General features: G+C 46.2%; 1 protein-coding gene across 2 annotated transcripts in view; it reads left to right on the top strand.

The window, feature by feature from the left end:
• The first annotated feature begins 1,434 nt into the window (after positions 1–1,434).
• PLA2G12B (phospholipase A2 group XIIB) overlaps positions 1,435–22,971 on the top strand; it is a 118,993-nt gene continuing 97,456 nt past the window's right edge. The window contains exon 1 of one of the 2 annotated variants that reach the window (XM_069240395.1): positions 1,435–1,934. In XM_069240395.1, coding sequence (XP_069096496.1) covers positions 1,706–1,934 — 229 coding nt within the window. In that variant the 5' untranslated portion in view covers positions 1,435–1,705. The remainder of the gene's footprint in view (positions 1,935–22,971) is intronic. The other variant, XM_069240394.1, reaches the window with a different exon arrangement.

Here is a 22,971-nt window from a genome sequence, read left to right as displayed (position 1 = left end):
CTGGGGGCCAGGTGGCCCAACGGCATTTACTTTGATGAAAGCCCCAAGGAGGTGACGGACCCCGGGATCGCAGGGGGGCAAGCCCCCCGCCCCACATTGTATTCCATCAAAGTGGTCACGGCTATGTAGTTATAGTTAGGACCATGTTTCCGTAGAAAAAGCATTTTTGACTTGCCTATAACTTTGCACCGTTGATGAATCTTCACAGAATTTTCCAAAAAAAGTGTGCCAATGATTCTTGAGCGCATGGGAAGTTTCAGGGTGGTCAAAAAACGTGGTGGACGGAATTACACGAAATTTGCCAGAAAGGTAGTATTTGGTATGCAGATTATGCTTTTAGTTATTTGGTTTAAATCCGTTCAGTAGTTTTTGAGATACTAAAAGGAAATACATTTGTACAGCCAGGGCATCGGATCCTCCTCAGATACTTTGTGACTAATAAGATCTTGTGCATGGAGCATTTGTGTTATTTTAACTTTTTTATTTGTTTAGGGAAGTTAAATACCTTGCCAGTTAATTTAGCACTCTGAATTACTCTGAATTACAGGAAATAATTCAGGGAATCAGAGCACACATGATAGTGGCCTCTGTCATTCACATCATTCCAGCAGATTGAATACACTTCCTACATCAGTTAAAAAAATACTCGGGGCTATTGTGCATTACATCTCTGTCAAGGCATTGTAAAAGCACGTTCCATAAGCTCCTCGTTGCAACATATCCCACTCATCTGCTCACTCCACTTGATCCATGGCCTACGAAGATGAAAACCTCGAATGATAGCTCACCAAAGCGGCACAAATTCTAATATTACTTTTTTCAGGTGCATCTTTAAGAGCTAAGGATACAATGAAGATAGAATGTATAGAATTTATAGTTTATATAAAAATGCATGGTATTCCGTTGTTAAACCGGATGATTAGAGCTTCGAAGAAATTGTAGACCTATTTATAAAAATAATCTGTGCTGCCTGTCGTGTTGAGCAAAGCTGCAGAGCTACTGAAGCCCAGGCTGGATTTGCAGTATATTTCCATTTGGCGATTTTGTGTTGTTTTGATCAATTATAACTATTTTTGCTTGTGTCTCTCTGGTTCTGACTAAAGCAGTTGTTTGGGCAGCCAGCCCTGTAACTTGATGTGTTGTTGCCGGAGCCCGCCTCCCACAGCCAGAGAACAGACAAGTTTCCCTTTGATATAACATAATCATTTGTGTGCTTGTGCCACTAAAACGGAATCCAGAATGAAAAGTCCTGCCGTGCTCCATGGAGTCACAGCGACGGGTACGGTGTGGAACCAGTCTGTCTCGGACAGCTAGTAATAAGTGTTTGTCATCCTGTGGTAATTTAGTTAAATATTACATTCAGCTTTGTGACAAATGAACGTAAATAAACAGAAAGGAAGACAATCTGTGCTCGGTAGCTGGAAGAGAGACGGGATTCGCACTGCATTGGGGACGATTCACTTTCATGACATGAATCTTATGGTTTAGTTTTTAAAACCTAACTTTGTCCACGTCCACTCTGTTTGACCTTTGGACAACATTTTTTTCTTTTATTATTATTATTGCTGTGACCTCAGCACAGTCACCAGAGCCCTGTTTAAAGTCCATCCGACAGCGATTATAGAAGCCGTGCGCTCACTGCGAGAGCCTACACTCTCCTCACGGTTACCTTGTGCCAGAACCTCAGGGCTTGACCGTCTCCAAGATGGCGCTAATCACCAGACTAGCGGTGCTGTGCCTAGCACTGTGCCTTGGGAGCTGCACAGAGGACGCGACACTAAGCCCCCCAACTCAGGCAACAGAAGAGACCTCCTCTGATGACTGGGGCCTTGGAAGCATTCGAGGCGGGTTTGAGGCGGTCAACGGGTATTTTGACTCTTTCCTGGAGCTGCTGGGTGGGAGAAATGGTGTCTGCCAGTACAGGTGCAGATATGGTGAGTCCCCTTCTATGTCATACATGTCAAGGTAAACAAATTGAGTTACTATGCTTAGAACGTAGATGTGTGTCCTACAGTGGGGCCCACAGAGTGCATCTGCCTCTGTCTTCCCGTTTCTTAAAAATTCATGGCTCCCGCAAGTACCTGTGAGTTGCCATGGTATGCAAAATAAGGATGGACTTGGATGTGGCCTGGAGTAAATACCAGTGGCTGAGATTAATTCACGCATTTCATCCATCACTTGTTTGAATACTTCAAGTACCTATGCTGTTGCTCTACTGAGAAGAACGTTTACTCTTTGATTAAAAGTATAGTAGTCATACTTAAAGTACTAAACTTTGAAAAACATAGCAGCACTGCTGAGAGTAGTAGTAAAGCTTATCAGTGAAATTCCATTAAACCAATAGTAGTTTGTTTAGAAGTGCTTATTCAAATTTTATACTGGGGGTGCTGGAATACCAGGAACCTTGGTGTAAAGTACAGTACAGAACCCTTAAAAGTAGAACAGCTTTACTGCCAAGTGTGAGGAAGGCACACTGAGAAGGACTGGTAATCTACCATTAACATTATGCGACGTTTGTCAGAAGTGCCTTTACCTTCCCATGAAAATATAGCGATTCTTCTTAAGTGCCTCACTTTTCCATGAAAGTAGAGCCGGCTTTCTGAGAAGTGTCGATAATGCCACATTGTACATCTAACATATCTTCTTATACCGACTGGTCCATTAAAGGTACCACAGACATCTTCAAGTGCTGGTATTGTGTGGTCTATCGTTAAAGTAGAGCTGCTCTGTGTGAGAGTGAGTCCTTCCATAATAAACCCGTAGCAGCCCTGCTTGGAAGTATTGATGATGCTTCTTTACAAGCACAACAGCCCTGTGGTGTTATCCTATGACAAGTACAGAAACCCTGCTTTTTAATGACAGTGCTGTGGGCCTTTCTATATGGCAGTCCAGCTTAGAAGTGCCAAGACAAGAGGCATAAACAACTCTGCTTTCCTGCACTACTGCGTCCGCTGCACTCGCTTAGAATGAATTACCCGGGAACTTGGAAGTCAGCACATGCGTGAATCACTACCATAAACCCCGGTATTTTCAGATGGGGCGTTGGCATATAACTGGTTGTGTCAAGTTCATAGCAGAGGGGTGCCAGGGCATGGATTCAGGGCAGCAACTTCAGGGTACCTAAATTCCAGTTCTTAAATCAGAATTTCAAAATGTAAATAAGATTCTCTGATTTGTAATAATTAATTCGACATTGCTCATCCTGTCTGGCACTGTGGAAGAGAGCTTTCATGTGCACATTTTTGGACTAGTTCTGATCGATAATGATGAAACTTTATTGGGTGACTGGTGTCTGGTGATGGGTCAGTGAACTCTGTGAAATTACATGTGTGATCCCTGCCCAATATCTGTGCCAGAGAATCCCACCCCTCACACACGTTTCCCATCACACCCTGGTAGACTGCCGTGGGTAGTTTCAACTGAAAGGTCAAAGATTTGATGAGTATTGATTAAGAATTATTTTCTTTCGTGTTTGTAATCTTTAAAGATCTTGAGGGGTACTGAACAGAGTTGGGTAGATGGCACTATTACCGCATGTGCTGTCCAAAGTTAACTAATACATAATGCCAAGAACCACTGACAGGAAATCAGCTCTGTATTCACTGGATGTGTGGAGAGGTGAGTCCCCTCATACGCAGCACTTGCTCTTCTCTTCTCTCTTAAACACCCATTTATTCCCCTCCTTCAGCTTCAGTCAGTGGCACACCGCCAGAGACCGCTCAGTTTGTGCTACTATATTTTCTTTAGCATAAAATAACGTAACATATGTATATGTAGTACATGATCACATCATCACCTTTCCCACAAACCATATAGGGCCAGATGTATGAAAAGATATTGCATTCGCAAACAGTGCAAATCGGTAAATTTTACCGTTTGCAAATGCAAAATAGCCTTTCACAATGTGTGAAAAGCACCGCAGTCCCATTTTAGGGAATCACAATTTTTTGCAATTCCCTAAAATTGCGACTCCAAATAGGGAATCCCAATTGGGGATTCCTATTTTCGATTTCCTATGCACATGTAACAAGCATTTCCTAAATGCGAACTGGCCATTTAGGAAATGTTATTACCATCAACTCCAAGTTGATGGTAACCATGTGCAATTTTAAACAATGCATTAAATATTTTTTTTTTGAGTGCATTTAAGGGGTCATTAGACCCTCAGCTTTGCATTTCCTAATTTGCGATTTCCTAACAGGAAATCACAAATTAGGAAACGCGAAACGATAGGAACGAATGGAGTCACAGTCCTTAATAGCGATTCCCTAATAGCAATTGCAGTTCTGTAGGAATCACTATTAGTAAATTGCTATTTTGTTACCTAGCATTTTGCATTCCCTAAATAGCGATTTCTTAAAATTCACTATTTATGGAATGCCAAATGTGATTTTGATACATCTGGTCCTTAAAACCTCAGTGCACAGCTCTTTCATACGAAAGAACGAACATATTTGTAATATGAAAAATACAAACTTTAGTGCAAAATAAAACACATAAAAATCCTGTTAGATATTTCTTGCAAGACATTAGAAACAGTTCAATACAAATATACATATTTTTAAATACAAGCTGCAGTAGTACGTTGTTGGAAAGTGGTTTAATAGTAGGTGTAGGTTGGTACATACAGCTGGTACTAAAACACCACAATTACAAATAAGGTTCAGTCAAAGACTCAATAAATGAATCCTTGCTCAACTCTTGGTAACTTGGCTGACGAGCAATCAGGCTTAATTTAGGAGACAAGTGTGTAAAGCATTTAGGGGCATATTTATACTTTTTGACGCAAAACTGCGATAACGCAGTTTTGCATCAAAAAGTATAGCTCCGGCTTGCTTTTCCACAAAAAAGACGCTAGCCGGGTGGTATGGGAAAAAGAGGTTGTGCGACAGAAAATGACGGTAACCAGCCTACCATCATTTCCTGATGCACAACCACCCAAATATTACTCCTGTCTCAGTAAAGACAGGAGTCATGCCCACTACCCCAATGGCCAGCACAGGAGACCAGTGTGAGGCTCCCCAATGGCACTTTAATAAAATTAAAAAAAATACTTACCTCACTCACCTGGGATGGGGTCCCCCGTCCTCTGGTGTCCCTCTGGTGTGGGTGGGGGTGTTCCTGGGACTTGGGGTGGGCACCTGGGGGCCCATTCCATGGGGTTTGGCCATGGAAATGGGTCCACAGATCCCCTAACGCCTGGTTTGACCCACGCATTAAATAATGGCGCTAAGCAGGCTTAGCACCATTATTTAGGTCCACCTCCCACCCTTGCGCCTTTTTTGCACAGGGTATAAATAGGGCGCTATGGGCTTAGTGTAATTTTTTGGACGGGAATGCCTACCTTGCATCTCATTGACGCAAGGTGGGTTCACACATCCAATAAATGTCGCTAACTCCAATATTTTGATGCTAGATGTGTCTATCGGCAAAATATAAACAGGAGGTTAAGTTTGCATTGTGTTAGCGTAAAAAAATGATGTTAAAGTGTATACATAAACAGAGTATAAATATGCCCCTTAGTATCAACACAACAGTAAATAAGTAAGACACAATAAAAATCTAACAGCAATTTATAAAAATAGAAAATATAGTTATCTTTGAAAACGACACCAAAACAACAAAAATTAAATGTAGGAACTTTAGATATAAATTTTTAAAGATTAAATGTAAAAGTGTGCTTTCTAGTGCCAAAAAGCCAAAAGCTCCAACCGTGGCTATCTAGTCACACTGGAGTGGGACCAAGTCAAAGTTTTAGGCCGACCGCGATGGGGCGCGGTCCGGATACAGCAAGTGGTTGGGGCTGGTCAAATTTTTACCTCCACACTTAGTCACTTTTGTTTTAGCTTTTTCTCTTGCTGTCGACCGAGTCTCCTGGAAAGGGAGGGTTGCAGTTCAGCAACAGCTGCTTGCTTCAGTGCAAGGCTTTTGGAGGAGGTCTTGATTCAAATCGTCAATGACGAAGAGATCCAGAAAGTCTCAGTTCGATGTAGCCAGTTTGACTCTCAACGACAGGTTGGTCAACTTATGGAGCTTTTTCCCCCAAATTCTCCAAATGTTTCCAAACTTCTGGATCTTCTTTCAGAAGGTCCTTTTGGGGTCTTTAAGGGTCCACAGTACCAGACAGGTTTCCAGAAGCTCTAATGTGCTCCTTGGAGGGTTTGAACTACAATTCCCACAATGCTCCTGGACAAATCCTTAAACACTGGTCAGCTGGGCTGTTCTTGCAGGTGCTGGTGCAGGTGAATGTTGGTGGCTCTTTTCTACCTGTTGCTTTTAGGGAGTCTGCACCTGGGCCTTGGAAGCAAGGCAAAGTCCTTTTTTTGATGAAGCCCAGAGTGTGCAGCAAATGCAGTCCTCATGAGTGCGGTCCTCTCTTGGTGCAGACCACGGGTTCACCAGCGCAGTCCTTCTTCAGATTTCTTCCAGCATGGATCTGAGTTGCTGGGCAGCTCTACCATATTTTTCCAGGTTTCCAGGCTGGCAAGCAAAATGGCACCCCTGACGAATGGGGTACAAGGTGCCACCCTCGGTGATGACAACTTCCTTAGAACTGTGGAATATTTTTGTCTCAAAAAGCACTGTTTCACAAAAAAGGGGGTAAATCTCTCCTGGAGTTTCAGGTCTGGCTAAGCCCACCCATTTATTCCCCATCCTTCAGCTTCAGTAAGTGTCACACTGCTAGAGATCGCTCAGTTTGTTCTACTATATTTTCTGTAGCATAAAATAACGTAACATAATGGTGCACATAATAAATACATGTACATGTAGTACATAATGACACCATCACCTTTCCCACAAACCACATAGGGCCAGATGTAAGAAAAGATTTTGCAATTGCAAACGGCACGAATCAGTAAATTTCACAGTTTGCGAATTCAAAATAGCTTTTCACAATGTATGAAAGGCATTGCAGTCCCATTTTAGGGAAACACATTTTTTTGCGATTCCCTAAAATTGCGACTGTTTATAGGGAATCACAATTTACCTAAATAGGAAATCGCAACTAGGGAATTCATATTAGCAATTCCCTATGCACATGTAACACGCATTTTCTAAATGCAAACTGGTCATTTAGGAAATGCTATTACCATCAACTCCAAGTTGATGGCAACCATGTGCAATTTAAAAAAATGCATCAAAAATGCATTTTTTAAAGTGCCATGCAGTGCACACATGCCTTTCCCCTACACACCCCTTCCAGTCCCTCTCCTAATTAAATTACAGGGGGTCCCATATGGCTGGGCGTGCATGAAGTGGGGGAGGGCCTGGGTCCTGCACTCTCTGTCCTTCTCCCTTTGAAGACCAGTTTGGCTTCCCAGCCCCATTCCTGTTCAGGGAGCAGATCACCTCCCACCAGATGTCTCCTTTGTCTCAGCCAAGGCCACTTCACATCTCATCAGAGCAGCTTGGCTCAGACTGTCAAAGGCTGACCAACCAGAAGAGGCTGCTACAGGGCTGATTTTAGGTACCTTTAGGAAATAAATTCTAAAACTACTTTCCTGCAATAGGTATAGTAAATCTAACCTTGGTAAGTTGTTGGATTTATTATACCTATTATTTTGGCAATTTAAATGACTGTTCTAGCTCACTCCTGTTAAAAATTAGACTTTATTAAAGTTTAATAAATCCTTCCCATGTTAGCCTATGGAGCTAGCAGTGCTACAGTGGGGAAAATGAAATTGGCAATTTTTCCCTCATCAGGGCATATAAAACATATTTTGTAATGTCCTTGCTTATTATTACAATCACCCTACGTTATTTCTGTTACAACACTACTTAACAAAATGTAGGGGGTCAGAGCGCTTTAAATCAAACACACACATTACATTGACATTCAACCACACAAGTTTGTACATCAATGTTCCAGGTATGTTACATAAGACAGTGAGGGTTACAAGGTGTAAGAGTTACATATCGTCCTGCATAACCTACTGCTCTATAGTAGAAGGAATACAATTTTTGAACTGCAAGTAACAAAAGTATCTCTGTGTTAAAAACAGTAACATAACATAAAAACCTGTCATCTGCATGTTACATGATGTGCTTTGCAGGAGATACATAAACCATCTATGCTACTTTGAGTTAAAAGGGGCACTATACAAAACACAGATCTTTCCAGCAAATGTGTTGACCACCAAATTTACCATACTATTATTATTATTCTCTCACATTTACTAGGAACCCAAATATCTCTGCAGTGTGTGCCTTAACCCCATAAGATCTTTTAAAATTCTGACTTTGCAACCAATTATGCAGAACAGATTTACTGACCTGTTATTCCTTGTTGCCAGTTTCTTTGTGGCAGAGTTTTAAAAAACAAATGTATAAGCTGAGGTGCATATTTTGCGTTAGGGTTGCAGCACATTTTTGGTGCAACCCTGATGCAAAATATATTTTGGGATTTATAGTGGCACACAAATCCTGGTTGAGTTGATTTGTTAAAAAAAAAAACATGTGAGGAGTGTTTGTATGTATACTCATAATGTGTTCAAATCTACTCATGATAGACCTACTGAACATATGTGTGAGGTCTTTAGAGCTAATGTCACTTCTTATGATGTCACTTCCTGTACAGTCATGGGTTGTGATGTCACTTCCTGTGATGTCACTTCCTGTAATTATATGTGCAATGTCACGTCCCACGCAGGGATGTCACTTGCAAACTGCCTAAATTGGTAGCCCTCCCACTTCTTTTTTGAAGACTTGTGCCTTGGTGGCATCCAATCAGCAGTTATCGCTTTTAGCAACTGTGGGTTGGCTGGTGTTTTCCTAACTGAAAATATCGGGTCTGGGAACACCAGATTAAGGTCCAGATTTAAAGGGCCCTTGTGCCCCTTCATGCCACATTTATGGCACAATTTTTGCAACAAATGTGACGCTAACAGGCCACTACTATAGTGCCATATTTACAAGGTGGCACAAACTAGGTTTGCGCCACCTTGTAAACCCTTTGCGCCACATCATGCATAATATATGCATGATGTATGCAAAGGGGGCGTTCCCTTGTTAGCGGGTCGCTTAAATGGTGCAATGGAAGCTACAAGATTCCATTGCACCATTCTAGAGTCATTTTTAACGCCTGCTTAAAACAGGCGTTAAAATGAGGCTCCGCTTAACACTATACTGGATTAGTGTAATTTTTTTACACTAATCCAGTATAGCATTACAAATAGTTTTTAAAAAATGATGCTATTGTTCCTAACATGCGCCATGGTGCGCCGTAAAAGGCGCTGCCATGGAGGCGTTAGGGGCTTCACTAGTGATGCGCCACTTTCTTGTAAACATGGCCCTCAGTTGTGGCTGATGCAGACCTACGCCCGGTAAAACCGTCGGTGAAGTGGCAAGAGCTGTTGGCTCAGGCCATCACCAGTTCCCGTCCTGCCCTCTCCAGCATCGCGAGGTGAGTAAATACTCCCCCATAGATTCCACACACCCCATCCTCCCAAAGACCCTCCCCACACCCCACCTTGCACCCCCCACCCTCCCGTTTCGGATATTTACCACTTGCTTGTAGCGGATGATAAACCTCTGCGTTAAACTACAGTATATGACTGGGTACATGTGGATCCGGCAGGACATCCCCTTTCCAGGGAAAATAACTTGTAATTTCCAAACTTAGATGCTGGGATACTGGTCGGACAAGTTATATTTCCACACCTATATGCTGGGTACTCCCGCACTGTAACAACCAATCGGGTTCATCTGTCTGTTACTTTATATTTAGGTTTCCTCTTTATGTGTCACAAGGATACATACATAGATACCTACACACTTCTCATATTCTACGTATGAAAATGATACAGAGGCAGTGCCTGAGTACAATATCCTGTACCTATTTCCCCAAATGAGCAAGTCTCACGCGTCCTAGCGTTGGCGTCTGAGTATTAACACTGACAGTCAATCACACTAGCGTGGCGCGTTCTCCACCACCGCAGCCCTAGCCACAAATTTGTTGCGCTCTTTTGTACCATCGCCTTTGATGTGGGTTTATGGAAGAGTCCACAAGTACGGACTTGCTTCCATCGTGCCAGTCACTATGCCATGACGTACATTTCCAGAACACTGCACAAAATTCAATCGACTTATTTTTTGAAGGCTTTGATCTTTCGTTCAAAAGCAAGTCTTTCTGAGCCACTGAATAGAATGCCCAACGTAAAATCAACGCAACTTCAAGCACTCACGTGCCACTGTGCACTGTCATAACCTGAAAATAATACATCATTAATATTTTTACATCCGTGTGTTTAACTAACTAACGGGCTTAAAAACTGGATTTTTGCAAAAAAGAAAAAACACTATTCACTCAACCAGGATATCCACCCAGTAATATATTCACCCCTGCAAGAATGTCCACCTAAATAAATGAATTGTTCTTCAGAGGTATGTGAGGAGCAGGCAAGGGAAGAAGAGAGGATAGGCGTGTGTAACCTAAAAGGTTTAGGTCAGATGGTCACAACATTACTTTTCAAGACATTTTTAGGAACTCTGATAGCACACTGAAATGTGCTCCAAAACGTGATAGGAGCTTTTAGGGAAGAGTGAGACGTGTAACATCCCGTACTGAAAGGGCCATTGAGTGAAAGACATCACAATACATTGGAAAACCCCAACTGATCTCATCAAACAAACATTCCGAAATGCCAATTGTTAGTGATCCAGGAGCGGATGCAGAGAAGTGATTTTGTCTGCAGTGGATGTGGTTGGCCACTATAAAGGTGTGTATAGGAAGGAGCTTCTCCGTTCATACACTGGATTCTCTGTTAAAAAAAATATAGGAATCCATTGCAGTCCTAAATTTTAACTGGTGGGCAGTCAGTCAGTAGGGTTAGGGTGACTGACCTACCACCCTTCTGGAAATCTCTCAACGTCATCGATTTCTGAGTCTTAACAGCTGTGCGTTTTGTGCATAAGAGCAGGAGGGCTGAAGCCCAACAGCTGTAAATATACTCCTGCTTACATTCCTGACTGCTTTGTGAATAGCCCCTCTGGTGTCCTTTGCTTGTCAGGTGAGAGACCAGGTGTGAACATAGAAGAGGGAGGAGGAAGTGCATTACAGATGCTTGGGGTCTGGAACTTACCTTTTGGCACAGACAGACCTACCCCACACACCTTTTTATGCATGGGATATGGAAATGGAGGTTGTTTGGCAGGGAAAGGATTCATATGAGGTCAAAAGAAGGAGGGCCAGTGTCACCAGGAGCCTAATGTTACCAACATGTCAATGTAGCTGTTCCGTCACAACGCAGTAATTACCGGCCAATTGTCTCAGTTGGAAATTCAACGGAAGTATTCCTTGTAGGGCCATAGTGTCTTTCCAATACATTCAGAAAATTACACATACACATAAAATGTAGCATATTCTTGACATTATGTACCACATTTACTGAGTCTTGTATGCTGATTACAACATTGGTGACATAAACACAAATATTACAGAGTAATGCACAACGTGATCTACCTATATGCCACAGCACAAAGCTAACGAATGGTTTCTTGCAGTTTTGTACTCAAGCATAACCTTGAGTACAATTATCTTCATGCAGAAGGCTGTCCAAGGATACATTGTATAAGGTGTGTATTTCACAATTGTTACACCTATTACGAATTACAAAATCATGTAGCTCACCCCAAACTATGCCCATTGTTGGCACCCGTTCTTATTTGGCATTGTTATTTTGTGCATTGTTAGGCTGTGCTACTTTGTAGTACTTTAGTAGACATTGGTTTGCCACAGATTGCTGTGGGAGTTTTGCAGTTCTCTCCAGTTAAAAGCCGGTTCCATACATTATCAGGAATTTCATGCTGTCCCATACTACTTAGCGCTGCGTTTTCAGAGACTTTCAGTAGAAAAACATTTTCAGATCAAAATTGATCTGCAATGTGTGAGCCACTTTGCGCTGAATAAGACATATATGTTTTAAACACTTGATCCATCTTCTGTTAGGCATTTATGGTTTGATCATACAATTCAATAAATTCCACATCACTCATTGGTCCTAGATTAACTAATCAAGAAAATAAAATGATTTCCTCTGCGTGATCCAACTGAAATGTAAAACCCCAGGTCCTCGCTCATGCACAACACAGAGAGTGATATTTTCTTCCATTGTACCCTGGCCTTGTTTTAGAAGTTAACTCTTCATTATCTAGTGCCATTAAGATTGCCTCGCCTCTCTTTATGGTGAGTATGAGAAAAGCCTTTATAAGCACACTATCAACATGGATACAAATCTCCTCTCAGATAATCTATTTTCATCATAGTTTCAATAGCCATACTTGTAAAAAGTATTTGCAAGACGTAAATCAATCCTTCTGCAGATCGACTTATCCAGCTACTCTCATTGATCAATAAATGACTCAACTCTGACAGTTATCAGTCATCTGCAGAGTCAATTCCAGAAATATTGTGACAGCCTGGCAGTCCTCTATGCTGATAACACACCCTCAGTAAGAAGACAGTACGACTCCAAGGTACAAAGGAGACTTACTGTAGGAAACTGGCTCTGTATATACTATATCAAAATGAGATATAGCGTCACAGAGTCCATGCGTTCCCCAGACGCTTAACAGAGAGTAGATAGTATTAATGCTCTCTATTATGGTAGTGAGGTCCAGCAGTTAGGATTATCAGAGGGTAGTGCAAAGCATTTGTTGTACACACAGACAATAGAAGAAGCACACACTCAGGGCCAGATTTAAAGAAAAGTGGTGCAGCTCGGTGCTGCGCCAAAATTGCCAGCGCTGCGTCGCTTTAGAAACGCAGGGTATTTAAGGTAATACAGAGTACCCCTGCTTTTTCCTCTGCACTGGTGCTAAATGGTGCTGCCAGCACCAACGCACGCATCCTTGCACCATCGTGCAAGGATGTCTGTGTTGAGGGGTCTGATTGTTTATGTGAGGGAAGGTGTCCCTTCCTGCAAATAAACAATCACTAATGGCGCGTTGGCACTTCTGTGTGTGCTGCACAATGCAGCACACGCAGAAGTGCCAAAGCGTCATTTTTAAATGATTGTTTATGTGCAGGAAGAGACACCTTCCCGAACATAAACAATAATTTCTGGCAGTTTGCTTTTTCTATGCATGTGACAGAATGCAGCACACGTAGAAAGAGCAAAAACAAGAAGGAATAAAGGTATTCCTCCTCGTTGCACCCTGCTAATGCCACCCCTGGGGGTGGCGTTAAATTTTGGCGCTGCTTCAGGTTTACGAAATTTCATAAATCTGAGGCAGTGTCAAAATGCAATGGATGTTGCTGTGGCATGCTCACAGCAACACCCATTGCACTCCTCTTCCACGCACAGTGCAGCGTGGGAAGGGTCCGTATTTAGAAGTTGGCGTTAAGCCACTTCACTAAGCCACAAAAAGTGGCTTAACGCCACCTTGAAAATACGGCGCTGTGCTTAGCACCACAGGAGCGTCACAAAAAGGCGCTAAGGGGTTATAAATACGGCCCTCAATGATTTAACTCCAGACCAATGGTTTTTTATTTAGCAAAAATATCTCTTCTTAATTTATTTTTAGAACCACAAGATTGAAGTTGCAGGTAAGTACTTCAATAGATTCGTATTTCATGTATCAACAGTATTCTGTTTGAAATCGATATGTTATACAGTTTTTGAATTATTGGCAATAATTTGTTTTAAAAATGGACACTGCACTTTTCAGAAACAGTTCCTGGGGGGAAGAAATGTTAGATAATTTTACAGGTAAGTACAACACTTACAGTTTCAGTCTCCAGGGTTTAGGAAGTCCCACGGTTGAGGTTCAAGTTAACCCCAAACACCCACCGTCAGCAACACGGGGCCGACAGGGTGCAGAGGTCAAAGATGAGCAATTTTAATGTGGGCTCCTATGGAGACAGGGGTACTCGTAATCAGGTCTGCCTGCTGGTAAGTACCCGTGACTCGCAGGGCCAACCAGGGGGATTAGAGGAGCACTGAAGGGGCCACAAGTAGGCACCAGACACACACCCTTAGTGGCACAGGGGCAGCGGGGTGCTGGGTGGAAACAGGATGTCGGGTTTCAAATGCTGGTCTATGAGGGGAAACCGTGGGTCACTCAGAGGCTGCTGGCGAGGTCCAGGGGGTGTCTTGGGCACACCACCAGTTTGACAGGGAGGAGGGCCACCTGCTGAATGTAGCTGCACTGGGTGTCGGTTTCTCCAAAGCCTGGGAGCTGCGGGGGCAGCGTGTCTTTAGGCGTTGGATATCTTCGTCCGGAGCTACACGATCAGGGGGGTCCTCAGGATTCCCTCTGCAGGCGTCATGGTTGAGGGGTGGAGAGGTCAACCCAGGGTGGGCACTTGCTCAGTATCGCCTGGGGATCCTCTCTAGCTGGTTGGGCTACCTGGACACGGGGCATAGGTGACGGCTGTAGAGTGGGTAGGACTCACGCATTCGGAGTGAGGTGGGACCCCTTGGTTGTTGGTTTCTTCTTGGACAGGGCCGCTGTCCACAGGAGTTCTTGGCCCTTTGGGGTGCAGGGCAATCCTCTGGAGCTTGGCAGAGGTCGCTGGTCCCGCTGGATGCATCGCTGTTCTTTACCAGGTTCTCTGAAGCAGGAGACAGGCCGGTAGGGCTGGGGCCAAATCAGTTGTTGTCTTCCTTCTCCTCTGCTAGAGTCTTAGCAGTCCTTCTTCTTCTTTTTAGGTTGCCAGGAATCTGGTGAGTTGGGTTCAGGGTAGCCCTGAAATACAAGATTTAGGGGCGTTACAGAGATCAGAGGGCAGTAGCTAATGACTCATGTCCCTGAGGGTGGCTACACCCTCCTTGTGTCCACTCTCTCTGGAGAGGAAGGCACATTCCGATCCCTATTGGTCCCTGTCCTCCAAACCAAGATGGAGGATTCTGCAGGGAGGGGGTGACTCAGCTCTCATCACCTGAAGGGTGGACCCAGCTGAAGTGGTCACTCCTCCTTGTTTTTCTTAAGTTTCCTGCCAAACTGGCCACCAAAAGTGGGGTTTTGTCCAGGGGCGAGCATCTCCACTAGCCCTGGGACACTGTAATACGAGTCCTGAGCCTTTGAGGCTCACCGCCAGGTGTTAGAGTTCCTACAGGGAAGAGGTCTGAAGCACCTCCACTCAGAGCAGGCTTTGTTTTTGGTCTCAGAGAGCACAAAGGACCTCACACCATGGGGTCAGAAACTTGTCTGCTAATGGCAGGCTGGCACAGACCAGTTAGTCCTACAGTAGAGGATTAGGTAAAATACAGGGGGCATCTCTAAGATGCCCTCTGTGTGCATTTGTTTAATAAATCCCACACTGGCATCAGTGGAGGTTTATTGTGCTGAGAAGTTTGATACCAAACTTCCCAGTATTCAGAGAAGCCATTATGGAACTGTGGAGTTTGTAATGACAAACTCCCAGATCATATACTTAATATGTCCACACTGCACTTACAATGTCTAAGAATAGACTTAGACACTGTAGGGGCATATTGCTCCTGTAGCTTTGCCCTCACCTGTGGTATAATGCTCCCTGCCTTAGGGCTGGAAGGCCTGCTAGAGGTGTGCCTTGCCTATGCTATAGGCAGTTTTTTGTTGGGATGACACCCTGAGGGGGATAACATGTTGACTTTGCATTTTTCTCCCCACCAGCACACACAATCTGCAGCGGCAGCGTGCATGTGTTCGAGGGGTCCCTTAGGGTGGCATACCACATGCTGCAGCCCTGAGGGACCCTCCCTGGTCACAGGTCCCTTGGTACCACTGGTATCTTTTACAAGGGACTTATCTGTGTGCCAGAGGTGTGCCAATTTTGGAAACAATGGTACATTTTTAGGGAAAGAACACTGGTGCTGGGGCCTGGTTAGCAGGATCTCAGCACACTCTCAGTCAAGTCAGAATCAATATCCGGCAAAATGTGGAGTGGGGTAACTACAAGTGCCAGTTTCCTACACAAGCCCGCCCCCCCCCGCCCCACCGCCCACAGGCCAGGAGGCTCAGCCAAACCTTTGAAAGTCTTCCTAGTCTGTCAGGCGAGGAAGAGTAGGGAAACAGGTTGTTTTTTGCAGGGCTTACTCTGCCTTACATCTTTCTGTCTAGGTCATTCCACCTGGGGAACTGACCTACCTCAACAGTCATAGGACCCAATCTGAATTGCTTCTAGTCTATGTTTTTAGTGTCTTCATCCATCCTTTTTATCTTTGGGCTAGAGGTATCCACCTGAGGTAATCCTATCTTAGCCAGGGACACCCAGCTTACCCAAAGAGGTTACCCACAGCTGGAGTAACCCCACCATGATCAACAGGGTCAGGGGGTCTTGCTATTTGGCATAGGGTCAGACCACCATGCTAACAACAGTGCAGCCGTAAAGGCTAGCACCCAGCAGAGACCACTGACAGCTGTCAGTGCCCAGAACCACACCTTTAGCTCTTCACCAACAGGTGAAGGGGCTAAGAAACAGGCTTCTTTGGGTTCAGGGTGCCTGTCTGCTGTGGTAGAGTGGAGGGTTGCTCCATCTTGTAGTAAACACCCTCCTTCTACTCTCTCTCCTGTTAGCTGAGGAGCCCCCCACTCATGCTTAACAGTTGCCTGACTGGTCAGAACTTCTTGGGGGTCAGGTTGGACTTTACCAGTGCCACTTTTGGAGTTCTCCCCTACTGGAGCAGAATCTTCTTGGCTTACTGGAACCTTGGCTAAATGTTATCCAACTTTCCTGAATTGCTTTATCTTTTTTTCATTCCGGGGCCTACCTTTAGACATTGCAGGGGCAGTACATCCAGAATCATTGGGAGAGGACTGGTTCTGGACCAGCTCTTCTTTTGGGCTCTGACTTACCTCTGGGTAGTCATTTCCAAGGAGACAATCAAGGGGGAGGTTTGTTCTGACTACCACCTTTCTCCAACTAAAGGTCCCACCCACTTCTAAGGGCACTAAAGCCACAGGCCTATTAGTGACCTTTTCTGGGCTAAAACACACTCTGCCAGTCTCACCTGGGATCTACTGGTTTGAGAGCACCAGCCTGTCATGCATAATAGTGTGACTGACACAAGTGTCTCTTGGGGCAGTGGCTGGGATTACATTCTCCAGTAGGTGGTGGAAGTGTCTACTCCCCTCTGGAATCTCCAACTCATCTATTGGGCCCATTTTCCAGTTGAAGGCTATGAGGACCTCCTCATGCGAGGAATCATTCCCAATGGCTGCACTCATCACCCCTTGGGTTTTGCTATGGGGTTTATTTTTGGGACAAGAAGTGTCCTCTGTGGGGTTCCCTGTTTGTCTACAGTTGTGACACCGTGCCTTAGTGGCATTCCAGTTCTTACCCTTGTTACCACTTTTGTTTTGGGGTTGTGTCTTGGGCCCACCCAACAATGTTTTTGGTGGGCCACTGAGGAATCTTTTTCTTTATTTCTAGGAGTGTCACCCACTTTCTCCTGGGGAGGCTTTGTAGCCCCTTTCTTTTGGTCACCCCCAGTAGAAGTCTTGGTTTCTCCAGTCTTGACCCTGTGGTCTGCCTTCTTTCCCAATTCTTGTGGAGAAATTGGACCTATGTCTACCAGATATTGGCACAACTTTTAATGAAGCAGTTACTTAAAATGTGTTCTTTCATAAACAAATTATATAGCCCATCATAGTCATGCACGCCATTTCCAGTTACCCAACCATTGAGTGTTTTCACTGAGTAGTCTAGAAAATCTACCTAGGACTGGCTCGGGGTTTTGTGAGTCCCCTTGAACCTAATTCTATACTCCTCAGCCCTCAATCAGGGTAGCCTTCATGTGGTCATAGGATTCTGCATCTTTACCAGAGAGTGTGAGGAGTCTATCCTTACACTTACCAGTAAACAGTTCCCAAAGGACAGCTCCCCAGTGAGATTCTTTTAATCTTCTGGTTCCACAGGCCCTCTCAAAGGCTGTGAACCACTTGGTGATGTCATCACCATCCTCATATTTGGGGATAATCCCTTTGGGGATTTTAGGGATGTCAGAATACTCTCTGTCCCTAGTTTTTATGTTGCTGCCACCATTAATAGGTGCTAAACCCATTAATGTACTCTCCCTTTCTATAGCCAGGAGCTGTTTCTCCAAAGATAATCTTTTGGCCATCCTTGCTAGAAGGAGGTCCTCTTTGTTGAGGCTGCCCTCAAGGTTCCCAGAGGAACTAAACTCCCTTGTGGGAGACCCAGATCCTATGAGTACTATCCTTGGAGACAGGGGCATTGGGACTCTCTTGCTTCTTCCCCATCTGAGGGGAGATCTTCATCCTCAGTAGGGTGGCCCCTTGCATACTCTGCCAGGAGCTCCTGGAGCTTGACCTTGGTAGGGTTGGAACGTGTTTTAATTTTCTTGAGGCTGCAGAGATTCCTTAACTTTCTCATCCCAAAGATGGAGGTAAAGGGTGAGGTTGAGTTCCACCACCATGTCCTTTGAGCTACTCATTTTGTTACTAAAGTTGGGGATTACTTTTCAAACTAAAACTATTTCTATTTACTAAATGCCTAACTTAAAATATTGTTTAACTCTAAAAAGAAATGCTAAGGGGACTTAACCAAGGCCGTAGCAGGACTTAAAAAATGTAGAACAATTTGCCAAATTCAAAAATCAGGTTCTAAAGGCAATTTTGAAATTTAGTCGGGTGAATAGGTACTGGCTGAGTAGTCCAGCAAATGCAAAGTTGTAGATCCCACCGCAGCCACCAATGTAGGAAGCTGTAAATACTATATCAAAATGAGATTTAGGCGGTCATTCTGACCGCGGCGGTCGGCGGTCGCCGCCCGCCAACCGGTTCCCGCCGAAAGACCGCACCGCGCCATTCCGGCTTTCCCGCGCGGCCGGCGGCCGACCGCCAGAAGACCGCCGCCCGGCCCAGCGGGACAGCCCCTTCAACAATGTAGCCGGCTCGGAATGGAGCCGGCGGAGTTGAAGGGGTTCGACGGGTGCAGTGGCACCCGTCGCGATTTTCACTGTCTGCTAAGCAGACAGTGAATATCTTTGTGGGGCCCTGTTAGGGGGCCCCTGCACTGCCCATGCCAGTGGCCTGGGCAGTGCAGGGGCCCCCAGGGGCCCCACGGCACCCGTTCCTGCCATCCTGGTTCTAGCGGTGGACACCGCCAGAAACAGGCTGGCGGGAAGGCGCTCGGAATCCCCATGGCGGTGCTGCAAGCAGCGCCGCCATGGCGGGTTCCCTGGGCCAGCGGGAAACCGGCGGGAAACCGGCGGCTTCCCTTTTCCAACCGCGGCTTTACCGCCGCGGTCAGATTCGCACAGGAAGCACCGCCAGCCTGTTGGCGGTGCTACCGCCGCACTCCGCCATGGCGGTCATGGACCGCCAAGGTCAAAATGACCCCCTTAGTGTGCACAGAGTCCAGGGGTTCCCCAGAGGCTTGACAGAGGCTAAAGTAGATAATACTAATGCTCTCTTTTGTGGTAGTGTGGTCAAGCAGTTAGGCTTATCAGAGGGTAGTGCAAAGCATTTGTTGTACACACACAGACAGTAGAAGAAGCACACACTCAATGACAACTCCAGACCAATGTTTTTTTATATAGCAAAATATAGTTTCTTAATTCATTTTTAGAACCACAAGATTCAAGTTGCAGGTAAGTCCTTCAATAGATTTGTATTTCACCCATGTATCAACAGTGCTTTGTTTGAAATCACTAAGTTATACAATTTTTTAATTATTGGCAATAATCTGTTTTAAAAATGGACAATGGCATTTTCAGAAACAGTTCTTGGGGGGGAGAAATGTTAGATTGTTTTACAGGTAAGTACAACAGTTTCAGTCTCTAGGTTTTGGGAAGTCTACCAGTTGGGTTCAAGTTAACCCCAAACACCCACCAACATCAACATGGGGCCGGCAGGGTGCAGAGATCAAAGATGAGCAATTTTAACGTGGGCTTCTATGGAGACAGGGGTTACTTGGAATCAGGTCTGCCTGCAGGTAAGTACCCACGACTCGCAGGGTAGACCAGGGGGGATTAGAGGAGCACTGGAGGGGGCCCAAGTAGCCACCAAACACACACCCTCAGTGGCAGAGGGGCAGCTGGGTGCAGGGTGCAAACAGGCCATCGGGTTTCCAATACTGATCTATGAGGGGACCCCGTGGGTTACTCAAAGGCTGCAGGCGAGGTCCAGATTGGTGTCTCAGGCACACCACCGGTTGGACAGGGAGGAGGGCCGTCTGCTGAACGTAGCTGCACTGGGTGTCAGTTTCTCCAAGGCCTGGGGGCTGCAGGGGCAGTGTGTCTTTAGACATTGGATATCTTTGTCTTGAGCTTCACGGTCATGGGGATCCTTGGGATTTTCTCTGCAGGTGTCATCGTGGAGGGTGGAGAGGTCAACCCAGGGTGGGCACTTGCTCAGAATTGCCTGCGGATCCTCTCTAGCTGGTTGGACCACCTGTACACGGGCCGTGGGCGCTGGGTGCAGAGTGAGTAGGACTCACGCATTCAGAGTGAGGTGGGAGTCCTTGGTTGTTGGTTTCTTCTTGGACAGGGCCACTGTGCACTGGAGTTCTTGGTCCTTTTAGGTGCAGGGTAGTCCTCTGGAGCTTGGCAGAGGTCGCTGGTCCCGCTGGATGCATTGCTGTTCTTTTGCAGGTTCTTTGAAGCAGGGGACAGGCCGGTAGGGCTGGAGCCAAATCAGTTGTTGTCTTCCTTCTTCTCTGCTGGGGTTTCAGTTTAGAAGTCTTTTTTCTTCTTGTTAGGTTGCCAGTAAATCTGGTGAGCTGGGTTCTGGGAAGCAATTAAATACAAGATTTAGGGGTGTTACAGGGGTCAGAGGGCAGTAGCCATTGGCTACTGTCCCTGAGGGTGGCTACACCCTTCTTGTTGTCCACTCCCTTTGGGGAGGGGGGCACATTCCTATCCCTATTGGTCCCTGTCCTACAAACCAAGATAAAGGATTCTGCAGATTGGGGGTTACTTCAGCTCTGGACACCTTAGGGGTGGTCCCAGCTGAAGTGGTCACTCCTCCTTGTTTTTCTTAAGTTCTCTGCCGAACTGGCCACCAAAAGTGGGGCTTTGTCCAGGGGCATCTCCACTAGCTGGAGGGCCCTGGGGCACTGTAACACGAGGCCTGGGCCTTTGAGGATCACTGCCAGGTGTTACAGCTCCTGCAGGTGGAGGTGTGAAGCACCTCCACTCAGAGCAGGCTTTGTTTCTGGTCTCAGAGAGCACAAAGGCCCTCACCCCATGGGGTCAGAAACTTGTCTGCTAGTGGCAGGCTGGCACAGACCAGTGAGTCCTACACTAGAGGACTGGGTGAAATACAGGCGGCATCTTTAAGATGCCCTCTGTGTGCATTTTTTAATAAATCTCGCACTGGCATCAGAGGGGGTTTATTGTTCTGAGAAGGTTGATACCAAACTTCCCAGTATTCAGTGAAGCCATTATGGAACTGTGGTGTTCGTATGACAAACTCCCACACAATATACTTAATATGACCACACTGCACTTACAATGTCTAAGAACAGATTTAGACACTGTAGGGGCATATTGCTCTTGCAGCTATGCCCTCACCTGTGGTATAGTGCACCCTGCCTTAAGGCTGAAAAGCCTGCTAGAGGGGTGACTTACCGATGCCATGGGCAGATATTTGTGGGCATGGTGCCCTGAGGGGGATGCCATGTCGACTTTGCATTTTTCTCCCCACCAACACACATAGGTGGTCATTCTGACCCTGGCGGTCTTTGACCGCCAGGGCGGAGGACCGCGGGAGCACCGCCGACAGGCTGGCGGTGCTCCAATGGGGATTCCGACCGCGGCGGTAAAGCCGCGGTCGGACCGGCACCACTGGCGGGGTCCCGCCAGTGTACCGCGGCCCCATTGAATCCTCCGCGGCGGCTCAGCTTGCTGCACCGCCGCGGGGATTCCGACCCCCCCTACCGCCATCCAGATCCCGGCGGTCGGACCGCCGAGATCCGGATGGCGGTAGGGCGGGTCGCGGGGCCCCTGGGGGCCCCTGCAGTGCCCATGCCACTGGCATGGGCATTGCAGGGGCCCCCGTAAGAGGGCCCCTACATGTATTTCACTGTCTGCTGCGCAGACAGTGAAATACGCGACGGGTGCAACTGCACCCGTCGCACAGCTTCCACTCCGCCGGCTCGATTCCGAGCCGGCTTCATCGTGGAAGCCTCTTTCCCGCTGGGCTGGCTGGCGGTCTGAAGGAGACCGCCCGCCAGCCCAGCGGGAAAGTCAGAATTACCGCCGCGGTCTTTCGACCGCGGAACGGTAACCTGACGGCGGGACTTTGGCGGGCGGCCTCCGCCGCCCGCCAAGGTCAGAATGAGGGCCATAATCTGCAATGGCAGTGTACATGTGTTTGCGGGGTCCAATAAGGTGGCATAACACATGCTGCAGCCCTTAGGGACCCTCCCTGGTCACAGGGCCCTTGGTACCACTGGCACCTTTTACAAGGGACTTATCTGTGTGCCAGAGGTGTGCCAATTGTGGAATTGTGTAATTTATCAGAATGTAGATCAATTACTCATTCAGGTTATCTTCACCAACATTCGATACATACTAGAGGTGGGCGTGCCACTAAAAACTTGAGCCAGGCTCCAGCCTGAAGAATGACTCTGGCTCAGCTTGAGGTACTTTTGGAACCTCGAACCCATAACGTGCAGAGCTTTCATGTGGCTTCTGCCTGCCTGCTTCCCTCTACCCGGGATGTAGGGTTACTGTCAGCTGAGTCTTGGCGATGGCTCAACATATTTTGATTGTGGGCAAATCACATAGGGCCTGATTACGTGTTCAGCGGACCTGTCTGCCGAACTTTCCATGGGGAGGTTTCCGCCTTACTGGCGACCTCCCCACTGGACCTATCATGACTTTCCCACTGTGCTGACGTCAGCCCAGCAGGAAAGTGGGGGAAGCATTGTCGCCAGCAGCAGACAGTGATTATTGTGAGGGTGCTGACAGGGGGACCCCCTACTGCCCATGCCAAGTGCATGGGCACTGCATGGCCCCCCTGTTCCCCTCTGCAACTGTTCTCCACCATGAAAAGGCTGGCGGAGAACCAGGTCGTAAT

The sequence above is a fragment of the Pleurodeles waltl genome, chromosome 6 (assembly GCF_031143425.1).
Source record: "Pleurodeles waltl isolate 20211129_DDA chromosome 6, aPleWal1.hap1.20221129, whole genome shotgun sequence".
NCBI lineage: Eukaryota > Metazoa > Chordata > Amphibia > Caudata > Salamandridae > Pleurodeles > Pleurodeles waltl.
This window is presented reverse-complemented; position numbering and strand designations above follow the sequence as displayed.